The 25,202-nt window shown below is 42.2% G+C and overlaps 1 protein-coding gene across 2 annotated transcripts in view; it reads right to left on the bottom strand.

The window, feature by feature from the left end:
• The window catches only part of WBP1L (WW domain binding protein 1-like), a 72,809-nt gene that overhangs the window by 26,373 nt on the left and 21,234 nt on the right, over positions 1-25,202 (bottom strand). Inside the window, exon 1 of one of the 2 annotated variants that reach the window (XM_018553426.1) lies at positions 8,840-9,038. The exons of the other annotated variant lie outside the window; for it this stretch is intronic. Within the exon in view, the coding sequence (XP_018408928.1) occupies positions 8,840-8,866 (27 nt within the window). The 5' untranslated portion in view covers positions 8,867-9,038. Of the gene's footprint in view, positions 1-8,839; positions 9,039-25,202 lie in introns of those variants that run through there. 2 annotated transcript variants of the gene reach the window in all.

Here is a 25,202-nt window from a genome sequence, read left to right as displayed (position 1 = left end):
TTTGTAGTTGTTCAGTATAAATCATTTGCTGGTACACAGGACCCATGTACACTGCAGCACCATTCATTGTGAACGGCACTCAAAACACACTGTACAGTAGCAGCCAACAAACAGCAGCACAGCACATATTGCTTGTTTTGCAGTGATCTGAATAATTAAAAATAAAACATGCAAGCAGCTGAAGACCTCCGATGCGATCCAGCAATCAATAACCAGCTTTTTAAAAGGAAGGAGCACGTTTCCAGCACACCTTCCAGCCAGTCAACAAATGAATGCAACACTGGGCCAGACTGTCCCAGGAAAGGGTAGCATAAATATTGGTGACAGTCACAGCCAAAGTAACTAACATTCATCCTGTTCCGATCGCCCAGAAGCAGTATAGTAGGGTGCACGAGCAATGGTGGCCCTGGACACTAAGGCCTCGTTCACACCTGGGCGTTTTGTAGCGCGTTCCTACGCTCTGCAAAACGCTCAAACACCGAAATCCCATTGTTTTAAAGGCACAGTGTTGAATCCCTTTGTTGACTGGTGAGTGTGCTGGAAAACGTGAACCTTGCTTTAAAGTGGCACTAAACTCAGGAGTATGCATTTAAGTACCTTAACCATTAACAAAAATTTTGCTTATTTGTGCATCACTCGGCTGTAGGTCCTCAAATCATCTCTGAATTGGTGCCGACGCTGTCCTTCCTTCTGAAAGTTAGCTCCTTTTGTTCCCCATGGTCCCAGTGTGTGTTGTAAAGTACACAGGGACCATAGGGAACAAAAATAGCCACCTTCCAGTGGCCTTCATAATTAAAAAGGTACTTAACATACAATGGGGTTCATCTACAAAGGTTCATGCTGCTCACATGGCACTAGCACCCCTAGATGGCACTGACAAGTAACCCCATTGGGTTTAAGGAGTGCTGAGCTGATCAGTATGTGGCTACTCCTTCTCTGTCCAGTCACGGGCTGGGGCAGGGATATAATCAGGCTGTATTGAATAACCGCAGCAGAGAGAAGTTGGCTCACAAGGCCAGTGTCGGTCTGAGCTGTGTAAATCTCAGGACCGGATGGACAAAAATATAAATTCTTTAGGTAAAATGGCACTAATAGATCTACTTTTTTTAATTGTTTTTTATTGCAATAATGGGAAGTATACAAAACACATACAGTATATAGCAGGGCAAACATTACACATTCAGCATGGTTAAGTATAGCATTGCCTGTAAACCAGATATACAGGTTTGCCAGCTGGAATGCAGGACAATGTATTATAGTTTTGTTTTACAAAGAAAACAACAAGATAGCAAAAATGAAAATAAAATCTAAAATCTGAGTCTTTGGTCTTCTTTCAGTTTCTGATTGAGCATGAGGTGGAATACAGGAGTCATGACAATTATGAGGTTTGCACAGAGTGTCATGAGTAGAGTTATTTAGTTTAGGATTCCATTGTGTTAGCAGTGCCAACCCAATCCGTCCACATTTTTTAAAATTTGGTAGGACATGCCCTGGCTTCATACATGAGTAACACACTTTGTTCAACACCCTTTCCACTCAGAGTTTTATAAGGTTGTGCTTTTCCATTGTATGGCCACGCTAATTTTTTTGCATACAAGTAAAGGAGACAAATAAATTGTCTTTTAGCAGAGCTTACTTCGATGCCTCCCAGCAGACCCAATAGGCACCTCTGAGGGTTACAGACACTGGGGATGGAGAAGTTGTTACTACAGCCCCAACCCAAATTCATCAAAATCACCCTGCTGACCCTCACATTTGTGACATATTAGTGTATAATGCTTTCCAATTGTAAACATCCTTTGGGGTGTGAAATACACTCTGTTAAAGTATCTAACCTGGACAAGTTTATTTCAAGACAGGATGACCATAAAATAAGAATTAAAGAATTCCTTCCAATGTATACAGGGACAATTTAAAGGGACTGATGTGAGGCCCCGTTCACACCGGGGTGGTTCGGTCGCACGGATTTGTCCACGCTGAACTGCCGACATGAACGACCCCATACATTCCTACGGGGAGCGTTCATGCGATCTCGCGGCTCCAAGCAATCTGAACAGCCTGCCGCCCAAAATGCTATCCGAGTTATTTTTTCGTGTGTTTTTGGGCGTTTATAATTGCGTTTCAAAGCTGAAAAGCGATTAAAAAACACCCTTTCAAAAATCGCACTGAAACGCTTCCGTCCTGGTGTGGATGGGCCTGAATGTGCAGTATGTAAAGCATTCCGTAAAATTGTCAACACTATATAAATACCTGTAATAAATACTTAAATAAATGAATATAGGATTGTTAGATGAGGTCAACAAGGTAGGTCATGGCATGGTCTGATAAGAGTTTGAAGATGGTGGTGGCCAGCAGTGAAAAGGACTGTAGTCCTGTAAATCAAGCTAGACATTCAAATTTGGGAACAGCCAGCAATGGCTCTATACCAGTTGGGAAGCAAAGTAGTATAGGCATGAATTGGGCAGCATCAGTCCACCTTGTGTACCTGGCAGTTGTAGCATAGTTAGGGAGACTCTAAGGGGTTTTGAGAACCAAACAAATGTGGCAAGATCACCTATCTCTTGAAGCTTAGTGTTGGGAATAGAGGCAGTCCCCGGATTACAAACATCCGACTTGCATACGACCCATACTTACAAACGTAGACTATTACTGTACAGCAGGAGGTTCCAGGCTGCAGCCAAAGTGTACCGCGCATTTCAGTAGTTGTAATGCTACCACGCTCGTGCCGACGAGGAGTGGCCGCCTTTTTGGGTCTGGTTTGTAGTACTGTACGTACATTACAGGAAGTTGGCTCCTGTTAGACGTGCAGACGAGGGGTGCCCACTTCTTCTTCCGGGTTACTATGAGGTTTTTACTGCTGTCTGCATCCTTAGAAATATTTAACTAGGGTTGGTGATGAAGCTTCAGTGGAGACACCTTTTTCCCATGATAACTCTTACAGTAGGGAATTTCCCTTCCTAGGGGTAGATTTCCTCTCACTTCCTTTTGTCTCAAGGACAGGAAGTGAGAGGAAATCTACCCCTAGGAAGGGAAATTCCCTACTGTAAGAGTTATCATGGGAAAAAGGTGTCTCCACTGAAGCTTCATCACCAACCCTAGTTCCCACAACAACCCAAAATGATCAAAAAACTATTGTTACAGGGACAGAAAGTGAGGTGAAATCTTCTGGACAGGAGTACACACAGCAAAGCAAACGTTGCAGGGGGTTAACCCTTCCCTATGCTATCCAAAACTAAAAAACAAATTTTGGGTTGGAGTTACACTTAAAAAATTTACCTGTTTCCAAATTGCATACAAATTCAATTCAACAACAAACCTGCAGTTCCCATCTTGTTCGTAACCCGGGGACTGCCTGTACAGATTGAAGAGTTCAAAGTTTTGTTTTCATACATTTTATTGATGAGCAGATTAAGGTTGTCTTGTTGTATTTTAATAGCAACATTTTAACCTCAACTCCCCGTTATCTAAATTTATTGGTAAGCTGCAACGAGGATGTCTAGGTCTTGCCAAGGTCTAGGTCTACATCGTTATCAATGGAAAAGATGTTGAGTTTTCAAAATATCTTCTGTATTTTTAGATTTACATGTTTGCCTAGAGTTCAGCTTTAAATGATAACGCACACTATCCACTGCTGCCAATCTGTGCAAAATAAATAAATACAGTATATAAATACAGTATACACACACACACACACACACACACACACACACACGTCTGTATTGCAGCTACATCGATCAATGCTCTTCAGAGGCTGTTGGAGATTTTCGAGTGAATGGACTCTGAACTGCACATGCATGAGTAGCACAATCAAGGACTAGGATTTTTTTTTCCCTCAGAGAGAGCCACAAGGAATGCCACATAGCAAAAATCCAGGTAAGTATAAAGATGGCCATACACGTATAGATTTTCGATTGGAAATTTTTGTTGCTGCCAAGTACCCTCGTTCGCTTCTAGCTCAAATACCTATCAAGCACAGACCAATGTCGACTTCGATAATCATTCGTTAGCAATTCTAACCCACTGAATTTTTAGCAGTGTTCTTCCTACGTAGAAAAACTGCACTAATCCATCGATTTTCCTTCGCTTTGAAATACGTTTTCCAGCCTGACCGATCGAGGAAATTCGGCCAGTAGTACAGTAATTAAAATCATTGGGTTCCCATTAACTGATCATCGCTCCAAACGAAAAAAAATCGAAGAATGTATGGGCACCTTTACCCATATTCATCTTGAACAGCACAGGAGGCAGCAGTGGAGAGTGCCGGTATAAGTGCCCTACATCCTTTAGGGTTTAAAATTCTCAGCTTTACTAGGTTAAAACAAGCAGTGGGAAAATCGTGGTAACACTGAAGCATACTATGCGGCGCCTTAAAGAGTTGTATATTGCGTGATCACACATCGTGCACTTGCCCTCTTATTTACTCAGTTGTTATGTCTAGAGAACGTCTAGACTGAGACTACCCTCACAGTGACAAAAGTAATCACTTCCTGCAAACAGATATGAGCAGGATATAAAAAGGACCAAATGTTCCAGCCCAGGGTATCATAATAAAAAACACATCTGCATATTATAAAATGGTACGATTTGGCTTCATGCAACATTTTAAAACAAGACCATCCTTTTTATTTTCAATAAAGCATAGAAAAGGCCATAAACATCTCTTATTCTTGCAAGATAGTCAGAATGTCTGACATTTACTAAACCACAGTTGAACTCCACCATGCAGGCACCATAAAGTGTTAAATGGTACATTTATACACCCCCTCTTCTTGACCCCACTGGACCTTTCACATAAAAAAAAAAAAAAAAAAATATCACACACGTCAATAAGCAACTTATCACCAAGTTAGAGTAAGTTACTATTTGTATAGTAACTTGCACAGGCTCCAGAGGATGTCTTTAAAGCCAACAAGTACCATAGGAAACCATGTGGCAGGCATGTCAAACTAGTGTTTTATGGGCTCTAGATCTTTATCTGCAACCCTTTGACTGGTTTAGGCCAGGTGCAGACTTGCGGATGGACATAGCGGTTGCCGCACAGCTCCACTGATTTAAACGGGGTTACATCCACACGGCAATCACTGAAAAAAAGGTACGTGTACCTTTTATCACAACGCGCAATGGGGTTTTTTTTTTATAGCCGCGATCGTGCACGATTGCACAGACTGAAAAAAGGCGGCGGTGTGCCATTAGAAAAGAATGGCACCACCAGCGCAATCAGCAGTGGTGTGCAATTCCATGACCATGCGGTTTCATGCACAATTGCCGCGCGGTCACGGATCGCCCAAGTGTGAACCTGTCCTAAAGGGGGAAAAAAAAAGCCCCCAAAAAACTGTTCTCCAGTTGGTAAGCTTCACTTCCTTACACAACTTGCAATCAATATTCAGAAAATATTTTAAAGAAGAAATCTGGGAAAACGCACTGCAGGGGTTAAGTGTTCATTTTTTTCTAGGTGGTAAGACAACAACGTTATAGTAACCCAAAGCTTTGAGCCGACCAGCTGTCATAGAACTACCCCTTACCCGTCTACTCCTCCATTGCATCTTTGGAATCTTCCACATAGTCCTCACGTCTATACACGGTCTAAAGAACGTGATGATTTACGAGACCTTAGACCACTGCAGAGGAGGGGGAGAGAGGCTCCAGGTACCATCTAACAGCAAGCTGGCTCAGGGCTTCGGGTGAGCAGAACTTTTTTCTTATAACCGAGACAAAAACAAGCAGTTAACCCACAAAGTGCGGGGGAAGCCACACTACAAGGGTTAATAAAACGTTTTCCTGGAGTTCTGTTTTATGGCTCCTTTTGCTGGGATTAAATATGCAAGTTCCAATTTTTACTACAATGTTACGTTTCAACGTGCCATTTTTTTAAATTGCAGTTTTTTTTTAAATGAAAAGGAGTATTAAACCCCTGTCTCCAAGTGCCGCACAAGCATGAGCCATTGTTAACCTTAACAATTCTGTCCAGCCACAGGAAGCCACAGCAGCTCAAACCACCCGTTGTTGGCATCACATATACAGTATATTTGGGTACGTTTTGCTCAGGATGCAGAGGAAGGCATACAGGCCTTTTAAGGTGCAAAAGTGCCTTTTGTCTTTAAAAGAAACCTTCACAGGGAAACATGGAAGCTGTCACTGCTAACCTTACAAGTATACTAGTTTTGCCAGGCTGTCTGTGGCCTCAATAGTTTATAAGTCACTGACCTGCACCATGCATGTAAAGTAGCAGGTCAAAGTGAGCTCGGGTTTCCTGATCTGCATACCCGCTCTTGTACAGAAGCCTTTGGATCAGCATGACGGCAGCACAGCAATTTCCTTTTTGCCGGTTCTGCTCTGAAATTAAGTTTTATATAAAAGTCAAAATGCTTTGCTTCTGGTTTGGCTAGAGTGGCAACGGGTAAGAAATCCTGTCAGGCTTCTATTATAGTGCTCCCGCTGGGAAGATTCACGCTCTCCATTTATCCTGGTGACCTTTGTCACCAGGACATTACATTAAAAACCGGCCGAAATTTGACCAGTGTAAGGGCATTTTAAGAAGTCCTCACTATGGAGAGATTTCCTCTCACTTCCTGTTGTGTATACAGTATAAAAAAAATGAATTGTACCTTCAGAGATTTTTGTAAATCTGATCTTGTAAAAAGTGGGACAGTGAAATAACTTCCTTTACAAAGAGTGTTACCCATTTTATTCTGATGATGTTAATGGTTTAGTGTTCTCTGCAAAATGTTCACACAGTCATGTTCAGGTTTTGTATATTGACCTGAGAGAACTGCAGACATAACAGATCATCATGTGTACTTGGACATTCAATAGCCATCTAGTAATAACTCTATCCAGCTAGACAGCCCATGATGGCAGCAAGTAACATTTGACCTTTTCTTGTTAGGAACAGGTACTTAAAGAACCCACACAGGAACGGGATAGGTTTAGAATACTATCTGCAAGATTATTTTACAGCCCTGGGTGTGTCAGACAGATGGCGCAGCATTTTAAAACCATTTGAGAATCAAGTGGAGATCTGCCCACATTGAAGATGGCCTGCTGAGCCCCATAGTTCATATGTTCGTAAAATCATATCAGATAGAAGGTCTGGAATCCATTGCTGTGCTCAGTGTGCAGTTCAGAGAAACTTTGGGACAAATACTTGGCAGGGCTCGTTTCCCAATTGGGAACCAGCAGAGTCATTTGCTACTGTTTCCCCTTTCAAGCCGCTGCCTGTAAAATTATTTACTTTCTTATTTGGATAGTGGTTGCTGAGCTCACTGAAAGTCAAAGTGAGCACAGTGCAAGGTCTTTCAGGGTGACCCGAAAAACTCACTATTTATGCAGGCCTAGTACAGGCAGCCTTCTATTAAAAACAGACGTTTTTATTTTAGAGACATAAGGAACGAGGTTGAATAAGGATGTTAGAAAACAGATTTTTCTTTTGTGTGATAACATAAGGAAGAGTTAAGGTCACAAGCCTGAGCAACCCAGATGAAATCAACCCTTAGCGGAATAGTAAGGTTGGCTCAATGAAAGTCAACATTCGATTGGTTGCTAGGAATTACTTTAATCACTATAGTGCTTGTCCTCAAATGGATAGATCTTTAGCAAATTCCATTTAAGTATAATATTAATAAGGATCAAAAAGCAATCACAGTGGCTGCAAGTCCTTCTCAAGGCTAGGGTCATGCTTGTGAACACGCAGAGCTCGTCTACTAAAACAAGGGCAAGTGCAATGGGGATGTGAGCAGAGCAGTTACTGCCTAACTGCATGGTGCCCAACCTGCATCCCTAGGGCCACATGAGGCCCTTTGGTACTACTTTCGTGGCCCTCAGACTCTGGCAGTCTGTAGTGGGAATGAGAGCATTGATTTGTTAGGGGTAATAGTGTTAATTTTAGAGAGCGTCAAGTAATATATGTCCCAAGTCTTCTGCAGCATGTCTCCAGTCTCCAACCAAAGCTCCAGCATGTCCATACTCTGACCATCATTTCCTCGATTATGCCAATGGTCTCCGACAGTCTTTTATGTCATTGCATACACAAATTATGCTGTAGGGCCCTTTTGGTGATGTCAAGGGCCACATTGATGCTCCCCATAGGTTGACAAGCTTTCGCTTATCCAAGTAGCAATACAATATTTTCGATACCACCTTTGCATCAATTTTACAGCTTTGTTTTGCTCAATTAAAGTGTGGTATCTCACGGCTTAAAAACTTTGAACGCTCTCACTGATCAAATCTAATGAGCCAATTGGCTACGACACTTTCCAAATTGTTGCAGTTGCTGACCACTTTCTTTGATAACTTATACAGTACCCGACTATAAGTGCTCCCACATGGGCAGGCTGGGCCGCCCTGTACCACTATACCTCAAGTGCAGAAGGCCCAACCTGTGCCAACTTCTATTCGTGCCACTCAATATTTTAGCAGACATTTTTACCTTGAAATGTTGGCGACTGCCCATACATGGCCAAGAGTCGAAAATGGCCTAATATGGCTGAAATCGATTGCACTGCTTGCAAAAATGTTTTTCCCTTTACACCAAAAAGGTTCAAAAAATTTAGATCACACTTTTTAGAAATTCAAGGCAAACAATTCAGAAAGCCCAATGTGTCGCAGATTCTGCCACCCTTACAAAAAAAAGTTTACTCCTTTCCATACAGTCAAGGTTTTCAGCTCGAAAAGCATTTGGACATTCTGGCAGACACGAGGCAGCCATGCAGGGCTTGCACATGTCTGTCTGCTGTACTATGTTTGAACTAAGTTCTCTGAAGTCTAAACTCCTAGCGACTTACCCTGAGACACCCAGACAGCTTCCTGGACTGACGGGCTTGTCGTCCGAGGGGGGCCTTACCTGTCTCAGACCTAGAAGGAAAGGCATCCTGCAGGCTCATTCTCCACAGCAGCGTTTCATCTGACAAAGAGCTCCAGCCGCAATGTTTCCTGATCTATGCCGGGCAGCCGTGCTGCAGTCCTATTTAAACAAGGTCTTTATTGGCAGGGAACATTAAGTAAACAGGGTCCCGGGACACAGCATGCACTAGCTGTACCCTCTCCCTACCATGACAAATCAGAGACGGCTGCCAAGCTGGAAATGACATCACTTCAGAGGTCAAAACAGCTATTAACACTTTCAGGGCCAGGGCAACAATACGCACCATTAGATTCCTAAACTACCAAGAAAGGGTTAATGCCCATCTGGAAAAAGAGGTCAATACCGGTTTATGCCTCACTGCCACGCAAATGCTCATTTAAAAGTTATCTAAACCCAAAAACAAAAAGATATTTCAGCTCACCCGCCCTTAGATGTGGTGGCTGCATTCATTTTCTTTTTTTTACCAAGCAATTTCATTTATTTAATTTATTTTCACCTGCTGAGTCTGCAAGTAACACACTCAGGGCCCGTTCACACACTAGTCCATCCGATAAAATGCAGCGTTTCAACGGGAGTGGTAGTGCATTGTGGCAGCTCCAGCAGAATGCATTGTATTGCACAGTGCTGGAGCGGTCATGATTTACAATTTTTTTTTTTGCTTTATGCGGAGTGTACAATGTGTACGCACTATTTAGGTCCCCCGCATGTCAGCACAGTTCAATGCAGCGACCTGTGGTGGAATCCACTGTGCCGCTATAAAACACGCCTGCATTTTATCTCAGCAAACCGCCCATCACACCCATGCAGGAAAAAAAAAAAAAAATCAAAAATAGCTCCTGCACCTTTTTGCGTGACAGGCGATTTAGTCTGCACGAAAAACCGCAAAAGGTGTGAACAGCCTCAATTGACTTCAATGCGAATCTGTGTTTTGTGCTAGAGTCCAAGGACCTGTAGCACTCGTTACCGGAACTCCCAAGTGTTAGTTGAGGGTGCTCGCAGTGACCGTGGATGGCGCCGCACTCAGCATAGGCAAGTATAGGAACGTCACCAGCACACCAACACGACAAAGACTTAAATGTCAGTGAAAATCCATTTATTGATGTCAGTCAATACTCAGTGTCATCAAGCGCTTTCGGGGCCGCGCAGGCTCAGAGTATACATACTTGTGATAATCACAAGTAAGTATACTCTGAGCATCACAAGTATGAATACTCTGAGCCTGATGAAGGGGACCCTGCGCGGCCACGAAAGCGCTTGATGACAATAATTTAATTTAATCAGCTCCCCTACCCTGTGACTGGACAGTGCAGTAGCCAAGTAATGAGCTCATCTTTCTGCCATTGTGCTTCCTCCTACTATCAGCATGCTCCATTCACTGCAGTACAGCCGATTGGCTACTTGTGCTGCTAATCCTTCCCATAGTCTGAGCTCTGCTTTGCACTGAACTGCGAAAACCTTTTACCAAGCCAAAGTCAGGTACTTCCACTGCTTGCATTAAAACATTGGATACATTGTCACATTTATTATTACACACAAAATATAAGGACAAGAGAAAATGAATGGTTTTCAATAGAGCCACGCAAACTATTGAAGGCAATACAAATTCAGTGGATGCAGCTAAAACGTATGTCAACACCCACATGATAGTATGGAGGATACCTAAAGGCACTGCAACAAACAAACTTGTCCTGAGCAACTAAAAAAAACGAATTATCTGAAAAACAATGAAAACCACAAAAATATTAACTAGCAAACCATTTAAAGGCCGTGTACGACCACTAAACATAAATATGTATTTATATTGGATTTCCAATAAATTCTATCCCACTCATAATAAAATCGATCTAGAAGTTTCTAAACTTACTTATTGAAGATGCCCATAGGATGTACTTCAATGAACTGACACAATTTCACTCAGCCCTGTGAATATTCACTTCCTGGTGTCACAACTCACAGGGCCTGCCTTCTGAACTACAACTCAACCTCTGAACAATGTAACATTATCATTGCTTGCTGGAAGCAATGCGTGATGGGATATAACACATATCCCATCATGCATTGCTTCCATTAAGAAATGGAGATTGCATCACATCAAGCAGCAGGGAAAGAGATGCAAAAGCACACTGGGAATCCAGGAAGTTGTTGAAAGTGATGGGCAGATGAAAAGCAGCACTCACTACATTAAAAAGGCTTTAATCGCATTATCAAAAACAACTCTAGTATGTATTCCTATCACAGAGCGAATATTTATAACAGGATAGTATATGTTACAACTTCACAACGTCTACAATTATACAGGCAAGCCTAGAACCCAAAATATCAGAATTGGTTAACTGTTTCCAGGTAAAATCCTGCAAGGAGAGTGAAGATAGTTCGTATTAACTAACCCAGTTATGTTTGATCTATCCCAAAAATAGTTTCACATTTCGAGTGCCCATTTCACTGAAACGCTGCCATAGCATGACCTACAAAAATAAAACTGCTGCCAACAGCTTGTGGTCTGATGTGCTCAGCCTCTCACAGTAAGGAGTAAAGTTTATTAAAAAACAAAAACATTTTAGGATGGCAAAAGAATCGCGTAAAAATGACTGCCAAAAGGTGCCAATTTTAGAAAGAAAACAGAAACCCCCAACACTGATCAGCGTGGATATCCTGCTCAGAACCTCTGCAGATGTGTTAGCTTCTTGGCTGCCATCACTAGAAGCTGTGTTTTCTTCCAAACCCATTAACTTTTCAGTAATGTAGTCTGGGCTCCATCTGCAAGACACAGTTCACACTGGAGGGTGAGCGGTGACACCCCAAGAAAGCCATAGAGTGGCTTCGGAGCCGCTTTACAGCGCTGGGAATACAGCTGATCACTGGCAGCTCACCAGAAATTCAGCAATTGGGGTCAGTGTTACAAGCAATCATCAAATTAGTATTATTTATTTTTTGTTGTTTCTTCCATCAAGCAAGAACAGAGTGTTTCAAATTGCTAAAATGCATGGATGAGGGAATCTCCCCCCCCCCCTGGGCTATGGTATTCTGACAGCCAGCACCCACTGCTGTCAAAATACCTGAACAGCGAGTGCTGCTGATTGGCTGCAATCATTGTTCAGGTAACAATTTTCCAGGGCCACTCACAGTTTGAATTTCAGCCAAGACCCGCAGGAGTCCGCCGCGATTTACCCAGTACATGACCAGCTTAATTCAATATCGGTGTGCTACTGGTCAGAAATTCATATTGAAGGCACTGGATCAGCATCGCAGCCAAGCAACTTAGAATTTGGAGAGGCTAAAAAAAAGGTTTTCATTTCGGTAATAATTTATAAAAGGTGTTTTAGATACTTGCCTGGAATTTCTTCTTGTGGTTTTATAAAATGTCCAGTGGCATCACAAGGGGGGTGCGGGTGACACCAAAATGACTGATCATTTTGGTGTCACCCCCTCTAAAAAGTCAGGCACTCGGTCATGGACTGAGAGCCCGACATTGTCAGGAGAGAGGAGGGGACCCGGCGGCCTACCTTATCCCACCGGGTGAACTTCCCCTCCTCTCTCTGCCGACGTCCAGCACTAAGAAGGCTGCCGGCAGGCGTCAATAAGACCGCCACGCATGCGTGGTGACGTCAGACGCATGCACGATGACGTCCCGGCGAGGTGTCATCCGCTGTGCTCTCCGGGTGACACCAGGCCTCGGGAAGCCCCTGTAAATGTCTACACTTTTATTCTTAAATATTAAATAAAAAAAACAACATTATTGCAACTGGCATCACCTTTTGAGGTTTTTCTAGTTTTTGTCAATGGAACCGCCTCCTAAAAAAAAATATCCTGCTGGCTCCAGGGTTGGACTGACTCCTGAATTCCATATTAATTTGTCCACCTCTGACAGATATTTATTTATTAATTTCACTAAATCCTGAGGATTACAGGAAACAGCATGGCCTATTCATGTGATAAGGCACACCCCTGCTGCCTCCATTGGGTCAGAACCACATCCACAGTGCTAACAATCACTTCTAAAGTCGTATTTTCATCATTCCGACCTGTTTGCACACAGATGTTGTTATTCCACAACAGAAACCAGTAACATTGTACAATTCAGTGCCAGCCAGGATGTAATGAGTGTAAACAGAATGCTGCTAGACTTGGGAGATGTTTTCTGCTTTCATACATCAACTCACCCAACAATTTTGTAGTCACAATAAGGCTTTCCCTCTTTACTCCTAACAAAACATTTATTGAGAAAGATTTGTATTGTCCCAGGAAGCATAAAAAATGTGTCTCAGTAGAATCTATAGAGACTGGGAAAAAAATAAAAAGCACAAGGAGAAGGATAAAAAAAAAGAAAAATTTAAAAAACGTGTACATGATTTTGTACAATACAGAGCAATGATGGAGCCCTCTAATATTTCTCGTTTTGTTTTTTCCAACAGGAACTGGTCAGCCCTTGATGGTGCTAGTTCTGGGGCAGAGTACACCTGCACAGTAAAGCTGACCATACACTTTACAACCATCGCAAGACTTTCATCTTGCGATGGTTGTAAGCTAATTAAAAGCTCGTACAATCTGTCCATCTTGGACAGGCAGATCGTACTTGCGATCATCGCAAGCCCACCCCACTGAGGGGAGGGCTTCCGATGATTGCAATGCTGAGCGGGCAGTGTGCGGCATTTGTCTTACGAGCACGCCACAAACCCGGCGAAAATGTTACGATTTTCGGCTGGTTTTCAAACAAGGTCGTAAGACAAAAGACGTGCGGCGTAGACGTAGAGACAGTCGGATGCCTTCCATACACCTGCCGATTATTGTACGATCTCAGGATTTCCCGCGATTATCGTACGATAATCAGCAGGTGGATGGCCACCTTAACATGCTGACCCTGGGACCAGCATCACTTCCAAGAGTCCACAACGACCACCCAAGCAGTAACAGATAATAGGTTTTGCCCGACTCCTCTGCGGCAACCACAAATGCCGCCCACCACCCCTCTGCGGCAAACACAAATGCCATCCATGACCCCTCTGCGGAAGCCACACCAACCATACAGTCCTCAAGCCCTCCATAACAACCATGTATACAGACCGTGACCTCTCTCACCAAGCACATATACAGATCCAGACCTCTTTAACAAAAAACAAAAAAACCTGCCTGAAGGAGCAAAAGACAGGGAAGCTTTACAGCGGACATTAATATCCATCATGCATTGCTTCCGTAAATGCTCAGCTGCAGTTGCTAGATGCAGTACTTACAGAGAAGGTACCATGGGGACAGACACGTTTACGGACCACAGTAATGACAGACTGCAGGAAGACAGGAAGTGGGGAAATTTATCTGGGTTTGAGAAAAATATCAAAAAGGAAATAGATTATATTGGTAATTCTGTGCTTTGAGACAATAAGACATTTCTCATCAATATACACTTGCCTATGAATTTCACTCTATTGTGTTTATCAGTAATGTTCCACTGTGTTTTTCACTCGTCTGTGCAGCTGCTCTATACACGTGACACTGCACCGATGTGGAACCAATTACGTAAACATGAACCTGTGGGAGTACATAAACATTCACAGCACATCCACATTAAATGCTTAAACTTCACCTGTGCATACTTCTGGGTGATCATTTGCAGTCTGATTCTACCTCTACCGTGATCATTTATTAAGAACCATGTCAAATGAAGACAAATCGCTTTTGGGGCCGTGCAGGATCCCTTCATCAGGCTTTACATTGACATCAATGGATTTTTGGTGTGCTGGTGACATTCTTCAAAACAAATTCATGTGGTCAGCAGCGCCCTCCGCAGTTACTACGAGCACCCACCCCTGCTGTTGGGATAGCCAGTAAGGAGTGCAACAAGACCGTCATTCATCCTACATACTATCAGGGCACACTGTTACAGCACATCCAAAATACACTATATTACCAAAAGTATTGGGACGTCTGCTTTTACACACACACATGAACTTTAGTGGCATTCCAGTCTAAGTCCGTAGGGTTCAATATTGAGTTGGCCCACCCTTTGCAGTTATAACAGCTTCAAATCTTCTGGGAAGGCGCCCACAAGATTTAGGAGTGTGTCTATGGGAATGTTGGACCATTTGTGAAGTCAGGTACTGATATTGGAGGAGAAGGCCGGGCTCGCAGTCTCCGCTCTAATTCATTCCAAAGGTGTTCTATCGAGTTGAGGTCAGGACTCTGTGCAGGCCAGTCAAGTTCCTCCACCCCAAACTCGCTCATCCATGTCTTTATGGACCTTGCTTTGTGCACTGGTGCGCAGTCATGTTGGAACAGGAAGGGGCCATCCCCAAACTGTTCCCACAGAGTTGGGAGCATGAATTTGTCCAAAATGTCTTGGTATGCTGATGCCTTAAGAGTTCCCTTCACTGGAACTAAGGGGCCAAGCCCAACCCCTGAAAAACAACCCCACACCATAATCCCCCCTTCACCAAACTTTACACTTGGCACAATGCAGTCAGGCAAGTACCGTTCTCCTGGCAACCGTCAAACCCAGACACGTCCATCGGATTGCCAGACAGAGAAGCGTGATTCATCACTCCAGAGAACATGTCTCCACTTCTCTAGAGTCCAGTGGCAGCGTGCTTTACACCACTGCATCCGACGCTTTGCATTGCACTTGATGTAAGGCTTGGATGCAGCTGCTCAGCCATGGAAACCCTTTCCATGAAGCTCTCTACGCACTGTTGTTGTGCCAATCTGAAGGCCATACGAAGTTTGGAGGTCTGTAGCTATTGACTCTGCAGGCAGTTGGTGACTTCTGCGCACTTCAGCATGCGCTGACCCTGCTCTTTCATTTTACGTGGCCCACCACTTCATGGCTGAGTTGCGGTTGTTCCCAGTTGCTTCCACTTTGTTATAATACAACTAATAGGTGACCGCGGAACATTTCACAGAACACCTGAATCCAATGGATTTGGAGGGGTGTCCCAGGCTCCACAAAAACCTCACCTAATAGTTCACCTAATGTAGCTTCCCGTGATGGGGTAACAATGATGCTGCACTGCTCCTGAATTCAGAGCAGAGTTTCCACTCTCATGTAAGCTGTGTCTGCTTGCACTGCAGTGGGACGGCAAGTTGTTGCAGGGGGGGTTTGGCCATCAGTATTGTCAGTATTGTCACTACTGTATCACAAGCCTGTAGCTTCTCAGTCAGTGGGCGGGACATCTAGTCCCGCCCACTGCTTTCTGGATTAACAGCACTGCCTCTGTTACTGAAACCCTCATGTGAGCTGCAGTGTCTGGGAGGGGAAGCACTTGAGACAAATGGAGGAGGATTTGGCTCACTCAAGGAAGGCAAAGGAAGATTTTGTTTATGAGGCTTGTGCATCTAAAACTAATACAGAAGCCTTCAGGTAAACATATCTAAATCCAAAACTATTTTCCATTTAGGATAGAGAAGGAAAGGGTCAAATCGCTGTCCGTGTTTTTTTTTATATTTTTGCGTCTCACTGGGAAGATTACCCCTGATTTCCTCTCCTGTAGACTGAATAGGCAGCGAGAGGATAACCGACGGAACCCCCCCCCCCCTTAGACAGTTGTCACTGAAAAAATGTCCCTCTATTCCTGTTCGGGTCATAACTCAAAATGTTGGATTTACCCTTCCCAGTGATACAAGTAATCAGAGCAATTAGAGAGACAGAATCTTCCCAACAGGAACACAGACAACACTAAAAACCCAACAGGGGTTCTAACCCCCCTCCACTCTATTCAAAGCAAAACAGAAAACCCTGCAATTTCGCAGTGGCCAAGTCACACAGAACATTGTGGGGGGGGGGGACATGTGTCCATTTTATTTTCTCATGTAATGTCCGCTTTAAGATAGTGGGGCCAGATGTAATAATTACATCAAATCTCCGTTACTGGAATACTTCTGTGAGCTAATTATAAGCTACAAGTAGTGTCACTAGACATATCTACATGGAAATTCAGCAACCAGTCACACCGACTCTAATTGGTAAACACTTAACTTGAGTGAACATTCAGTAACTTGGGTTCACCATCCGAAAACAGGGCGACTCTGACCCAACATTTTAGTCTCCTGCTTTGCAAGCAATCATAATTAGAATAACTGCTCTCACCACTGAATCCCTAGAGACACAGAAGCGGCCGCCCTATTTGTGCCTGGCCAAACAGTTTTGGGTAGACTGTTTCCATGTAATTGAATGTCAATTCAAAGTTTAAATCTGCCACTTTTAAACAGAAAAAGGTCTCAAACACAAAGTGTAAAAGGTGCCCACACACCTTGCGATAATCGTACGATAATCGCGGGAAATCCGGCCATTGTACGATTATCGTAAGGTGTGTGGAAGGCGTGTGACCGTTTGTTTTTTTTTTGTCAAAATAATTTATTGTTTTACAAGCAAATAGTACAACTGTGTAAGGTCGCACGACTTTTATCTTAGGAACATGTTCTAAAACCCACAGAGAATCGTACGATTGTCGGCGGGTGTGTGGCATGTTCGCAAGATAAATGCCGCACGGGCCGGTGCGCGCAAGCATGCCTTATGCAAGCGCACACTGCCTGTTCAGCATTGCGGTCATCAGTAGCCCGCCCCTCAGCGGGGCGGGCTTGCGATGATCGCAAGTACGATCTGCTTTTCCAAGATGGGCAGATCGTACGTTTTTGTAATTACCTTACAACCATCGCAAGACTTTTGTCTTGCGATGGTTGTAAGGTCTGTGGCCAGCTTTAATGATTCTGTGCTACCAGTTCAGCCAATCAAAAAACATCTGCAAATTTTTTTTTAAGGCGCGTGTGAAAATAAATAAAATAAGATTTTTTTATTTTTTTTGGTCCATAAAGAACAAAGACCATGTCCTTTCAAAACACTCTCTATCCTTGATGCCTGTGTTTGAGCTTCCAGTTATATTCTTTGCTTTGGTACACAAAACATGGAATACATTTTTTTTTTACAAAAAATAAAAAAAGCTGTACATGGACAGGAAGGATCACACAACACGATGTGATTTCTAAGGGCTAGTTCACACCAAGCACGTTCCAGGAGCAGATCAAAACTGCGTCCAAAGTATTCCAATGGGATTTTGGGCTTTAGTTCACACCATAGCGTTCAGTTCCAGAGCATGTAAAACAAAACGTATTTTTCCTGCTCTGGAACGCATGCAAATGCATCATAAACGCATGCAAATGCCCTGGAATGCACCGAAAACCCATTTTTAGGCAAAAAAATATATTTTTTACAAAAGCTGGCCCAGAATGCATCCAAAACGCAGCAAAAACACACTGCACGTACAGAAACTCATACAGATCTGGTCTGCATTTGGTGTGAACAAGCCCTTAAACAGCTATGGCTGAAGGAGTAGGTGTGTGGCGAAGCTTGGTTAGGGGGGCACACCATTTCTAAGCACCCCAAAAATACATTTTATTTAAAAACCAAAACCACACACACACACACAACACACACACACACACAGACACTTCAATATGGTCGCAAAATAAAATCCTATAATAAAAAAAAATATTAAATAATGCATATCTACAATGCATTTTTTCACCTGCCCAGACACATAGTTTTAATATCTGGTGATGCACACTAGAGTGCATTTCTATGTTCATGCAAATTGGGGAAGGAAATACCAAACCTGACTTCTCTATGCACAGAACTAATCAAAATGCACACATTTTAATGTAGCGCCATTAGTTTCTTTGGGCCTCTAATGCGCAAAAAAAAAAAGTGCAGTCTTTTTTATTGCCTGCACTGCAACGCAACCAAGGGATTTAATACGCATAGACAGAAACTCTATTTGAACCATCCCTGCATTGTCCTGGAGTAAAAACCATATGCTACACCGCAGGCAAATACACAGATGTGAACAGAGCCTTACTGAGGGCTGGAAAAAAAATCCCAAGAGCTAGATTGCTAAAATGCCTGGAGAATAAAACGTGGTGACTTTTTTTGTTTGTTTGTTTCCCGGCCTTCTGATTCCTATACAGTACTGTACATAAAAGTGGAAGTTTAACAATATATTTTATTTGCATATATGCTTACTTCCCTTTATACATTATTCTCCTGTATATTCAAATGACACGGCTGTCAACATTCTTTGATTCCATTATGTGCCATTTGCAAAAATTCCCTGCATGCACCATCAGTTCAACTTTTACTGTAATGGTAGTTCTAAAAATATAATAGAAGATTCCCGAAGAACCGTTAATGTGGCAAAGATGTACAGCCTGGGGACCAATTGTGCTACCCATTCCTGGTTTCTTCACTCTCTTCAGGAGCTATGGCCACCAAACAATTTGCAGCACTTTATGGCGTCTTTAAAGTGACATTAAACCCTCAGATTTTTTTACATAAAACAATACTGTAATGTGTGCCTTACTGTAATCCATGGTTGTTTCCCTTCTCTTTGCTGCTCTTCCTTTTAAATCTGTATCTGTTCTCATGCTCTGCAGAACTTCTGTTTTGCAGCAGACTGCCTTGTCTCAGGAATGGATACACTGTGTCTGTGTATTCGTTTGTATAGGCTTGTAACCTGAGCCAGCACTACAGGAAGAGGCCCTGAGCTGAAAAGGGAAGTTCTCCCCAAGCATGAGAAGACATGAGGATTTAAAAGGAAGAGCAGCAAAGAGAAGGGAAACAACCATGTATTACAGTAAGGCACACATTACAGTATTGGTTTATGTTAAACAATCTGAGGGTTTAATGTCACTTTAAGGTCAATTTTTTAGGGAATAAAATGTTGCAAGTTTAAATTTTTACTTTATGGTTTGTTACCATAATGTTTTACATCAGGCCTGGACAAATCCCTGGAGCCACAGCTCTATACTGATGCCTACATTTTGAGGTGTTTTTTAGTAGATCGGATAGACTGGCTCCTGAATTCCATATTAGTTTTATATCCTGTTTTGTTTTTAAAAGAGAATCCGTCACTTTGCCAATTTAGGGCAAAATTCCAAAGTCTCTTACTAGCTAAGCTCCCACTGGACCAACTTGTACTCTTTGCCAGGCTTACTCAAAACGCTGTTGAAGCTATTTTATAACCCCACACTTTATGGTTTGGGGGGAGCATGTGCCTAGGATGCACTGCCCAGCCCGGAACATGGTCGACTGAGAATAAGACTACATTGTCAACTCTGTGTAAGCTCGGACATCATCTGACAAAGCACTTACAAAAGGTTTTGACCCCCACAGGAATGGAGAAGTGGGGAAGCAAAGGGTAACAGAGTCAGGGGGTGAGCGAGCGAGCGAGAGCGAGAGCGAGAGCGAGAGAGACTTTGCCACTTTGCTCTAATGGGGAAAGTGATCGAGTCTCTTAAAGCACAGATTTCAACTGGGTCTCAGACTTTATTATGAGGCCGATTTAATAAGAGATTTCGTAATGTTCACACAATGAATTGTGTGAAGATTCACTTCAATTACACAAAATCACGTGTAAAAAGGAAAATACTGGTTTACGCATTTCTTTTGCCCATGATTGGATATTTAAAGTGAATCCTTCAAAACAGTTTATAGTGTGAACATTTTAAAATCCTTTATTCAGCCTCCATGTATCAGTTTGGCCACCTCTGTACTCGTATAATGTTGTTAGTACTCAGTAGAATGGTTACAGCCATAACATTTCTCAGTAGAGACACGAATAGAAAAATCACTAGCATGACCAGTAAGCATCATCGTTATTATGTGCTAAATTCATAAAGCTATTCCCTGGGGTACCTTAGCTCATAATGCTTTCATTTATCATAAAAGTGAAGCAGAGGTCAAAGAATAATATGCAACACTTCCATATGGGAAGTGCTCAGAGCTACGACCAGGACGATCTTTAGATCTCATTTAAATCTATACAATGACTATGACCCTTATTTGCCAAAATCTAGATGTAATGTTTTATCTGAGTTGTAAAAGACGTAGTGCAACTGTGAGAAGCAAAGATAAAGAGCTGCAGTTTCAAACTAGAAAAAGCATAAAATATAAACAAACATTTTTAAATGGAGACAACTACTGGTTAGCATCAGCATTGGAGGTGGATCCAGTTCCACATCAGAATAGGTGGCTTCCAATTTGAATGGTATGCCGATTTCCAGTTCAGGCAAAGCATTTATTTATTGGCACCTATATGATTTCTTCCTATGCCAATTTTGATTAATTATGAAGAAGTCCCTCAATGGTGACTGCAGTCTTCATCAACGACATTTCCAAAACCAGGAAGTTACATATTGCAGGCACTAGGGATGTTCAGATCCCAGTGCCGATACTTGGCATTTTTACGAGAACTACCAGGGTTGCAGCTAGGACCTGGCTCTGGCGCTCCACCACTGTCCTGAAATCATTAGTCTGTATTGTTTTAGAAAAACTGTCACATGACAATAAACAAAAAATCATCAGTACTTGTATCTGTAAGTACTTGGGCAAGTATCAGTACTGGAAAAAAATGGTATCGATAGATATATATATATATATACACACATACACATACACACACACTAGGGATTCACATGACAGCTGCCTCCTAAATTTTGAATTTTTCTCTAGTTTAGTCTTGGAGTTGGAAAAGTATCTGTACATGTACCGAGTACTTACTTGGTATCTGAACATCCCTAGCAGGCACCCCTAGTTTTTGGGGTTCCCAGAGTGCCCAACAGTAACGGATTTCAAGTGGTACCAACAGGCACCTGACCACGTCTCCATTTGTAAGGATATTTCTAGCAGTTCAAGGGAGTGACAAGGATTAATAAAAGTCATCTGTGTCTGAAGCTAGGAAGAGAAATCATACGCAAATGATCTCATCTCCTACAGGAGACATCCAGAATAGGTTATCGATACCAAACCTAAGATTGTTGAAGGTCAGTGGATGCTATGCCGTTTCTGTGCTCGACCCCACAATATCATCATGGCATGAGGCACCTTTCCCTTATCAAATCTGCTGAGCTAGGACATGCCGAGGCATGACCACACACAGGTCTTGCATTGTTTTTTTACACACACCTGGGCAGATTAGATTTATAGCCAAAAACAGGGAAGAGAAAGAAAAAAAAAAAAAAAAAAAAAAAAAGAGAGGAGACATCCAGAATAGGTTATCGATACTAAACCTAAGATTGTTGAAGGTCAGTGGATGCCATGCCGTTTCTGTGCTCGACCCCACCATACCATCATGGCATGAGGCACCTTTCCCTTATCAAATCTGCTGAGCTAGGACATGGCGAGGCATGACCACACACAGGTCTTGCATTCTTTTTTTTACACACACCTTATGCATGGGGATACCTACAACTTTATTCCCTGATTGGGATCAAACCCATAACACCAGCACTACAAGGTAACTGGTACCCACTAAGCACCTGCTGAACTGAGAGACTTAGGATTCGTTTAAACATGCAAGTAGGAATGTATTTTAGGAAAGTACAGACTCAGGGATCAGTGAAAAACTCAGCACAGCATTATTTTAAGTAATGACGAAGCAGACACTCCAGTTATTGCAATAAGATTTCAACATACAAAGAGGGGGAAGGAATTCCAAGACAATGACCAGACACAAGGCGGTCAGGTCACATGATGCAGATCACGTTTGCTTTAATTACATATTACAATATATGTGCACAGGAAGAGATGCTGAGAGAAGAAAGACTGCAATGAATCATAGTGTAGAAATAAAAGTTTACACACCAAGGAGCTTGCGATCGCTTTCAGCCTAAGATAAAATTACTAGAGCTGCAGCTAACGATTATTTTCAAAATCGATTAGTTAGCCGATTATTAAGTTCGATTAATCGGTTAAAAAATTAAATCAATTTTAAAAAATGGCTCCTGTGATGGGACTACTAGTTTGTTATTTGTATTGAGATTGCAGTCCATCACAGGAGCAAGCTTGGAGCGGTGGAGGTAAAAAAGAAAAGAAAAAAAACTGTGGTGTGCAATATAGTGAAATGGAAAGTGTAAAATTATACACTTATCTTCACAATGATGAAGAATTGCACCGGCTATAGAGGACTACAAATCCCAGCAATAGTACATTATACAGCACAATGCAGAATACCCCCAGCTATAGAGAAGTACAAATCCCAGCAATAGTACATTATAGCAGGCGGTATTCTGCATTGCGCTGTATAATGTACTATTGCTGGGATTTGTACTCTCTCTATACAGCGCAATGCAGAATACCACCAGCTATAGAGGAATACAACAAATCCCAGCAATACATTATACATACAGTGTATAATGTATTGCTGGGATTTGTATTCCTCTATAGCTGATGGTATACTGCTCTGTATAATATACAGTACAGCACAATGTACCATCAGCTATAGAGGAATACAAATCCCAGCAATACATTATAGAGCGCCATGTGTGGGAAAGTGCAGGTTTATCTGAGCAGTCTTCCAGCAATTTGTTTCTGAGATCGGGCCTGTCTATCGGCGGCTGTCATCCCCCCACACCTGCTCCTCCTTGTCTTCTACCAGCGTCCCTGTGCCGAGCGTGGATGTGGGCGGGCGGTGAGTGTTGACAACTTTTTCAATAATCGATTATAATCGATTATGTCGATTAGTTGTTGCAGCCCTAAAAATTACCTGATCGGATGGAACAGGCATATGACAACAAGCAGCTTTTTTCTAACCCCAGTTTATTGTCTGCATAGACATATGTCAATCTGACCATACAATGTTCAAAAGATTCTGTTGAGTTTATGATGTAAAAAGAGATCACATGCAACATTCATATTTATAATTCCCCATTCTTTGAACAAGGAGGCCTCCAGTAATTGTGCATGTGCTAAGCATAATGTTGTATGAGCCGCAACCTGGAGCTTTTTTGAAGGTTGAGCAAATCTAATAGATGACCAGAAAATATAGATCTACTCATCATGACTAGCTTTGATACAGCAACAACACATCAGAGGAGCGATGTGTAGGCACATTCCAACCTAACTGTAACAAGTTTCCTCAAATACAAGCATGTTTGGGCCACTGAAAGTGCACATCATGTGATTGTAGAAGGAAGGGCAGAGGAGAAATTGCAGCATACAGCATGTAAAACCCTACCCCATTTCGGTAGTCATTTTTCAATCAAACGTAGCCATGTCCAGAAATTGTATGTGAAATTTGCATGCTTCTGGCTCTTAGTGCGAGTATGCAGCTGGAAAGACGAGTCACCGCTGCACCCTTTGTAAGGGCAGTGCGAATGCGGTCATCTTTACCCCTTGGTACTCCTGCCTAGGCGTACATGAATGATAGGAAGTGCACTGCTATTTTTCAAGTTAACTTCAAGACAAAAAAAAAGGAGGGTAGATTTTTCAGGGTGCTGCTTAAGCGAGTAACATTTCTAAATTTAACACAGCAAATGTTCATTTTTGAGTTCAGGTCCACTTTAAGCAGCCATCTACACCTGTCTTGACATTGCTAGCAGGAGTAATATCTGCAGGACTGACAGGCTGTTCCTACAGCAGCTAGGATACAGCGGGCATGTACTCAATTTTGACTATACAAAGAGGTATATGACTCGGCGCACAAACTTCATTGCACATTAAATGAAAAATAGTCTGGGAAAATCTGTGTTTTATTGACATTTTACATTTTTTTTGTACTACTAACGCAAAATTATTTTGACCTACAAAATAATATTTCCAATGCAAAACTATTCATCATCATCCTGTTAAGATGTCAATCCTGTCATGATGGAAGTACAGTGCAGTCCTTTAAAATACTATGATAAATAAGTAGCACAGGTACCCCATTTCACAGGGAAAGAGTTCACAGAAATAATGTTCAATTCTTCCTACAGATAAAGAAAACACCCCCATTGACGAAAGAGGAATGGTTCATACCTTCATAATAGGATCAGATCTAATACAATGCTATTTTTGGAAACATTGGTTCTAGGCTAGATGATTTCATGACTGCAGTATCATTAATAATGTGGTCAGGTTTGGGCTTCAGATACGAGCCTCTCTGCTCGCATCTGATCAGTGATCAGTTACATGTCAGATGTGTTATAATAACAGGAAACCAATCCTTGTGCGTGCTACATACACAACAGACACACATAACATGAGCAATCATTCATTTGCCAATTCTCTAAGGGTTCATCATCATCAGAGGGATTGTCACGAATGTTTCTGCATTTTCCAGTACAGATAAAATGATCGGAAAAAATTGCTTTCATAAGTTGATTCTCACCTTTTGGGTGTGTGGATCTAAAGCTCACCATAGAAGACCAATTATTCTATTACTATACAGGATTTATAGAGCACCAACAGTTTGTGCAGCACTTTACAATATAAGGAAGACATCACAGTTACAATACTGGTTAGGAGGGTCCTGCCTGTGAGCCTACAATCTAAAAGAAAAACAACATTTTTTTTTAAAAGTATTCAAAGAAAAAAAAAAAAAAA

Source organism: Nanorana parkeri, unplaced genomic scaffold, assembly GCF_000935625.1.
Source record: "Nanorana parkeri isolate BGI_ZX_2015 unplaced genomic scaffold, ASM93562v1 scaffold119, whole genome shotgun sequence".
Classification (NCBI taxonomy): domain Eukaryota; kingdom Metazoa; phylum Chordata; class Amphibia; order Anura; family Dicroglossidae; genus Nanorana; species Nanorana parkeri.
Note: the sequence above shows the minus strand (reverse complement) of the source record. Positions and strands in the feature narration are given on the sequence as shown.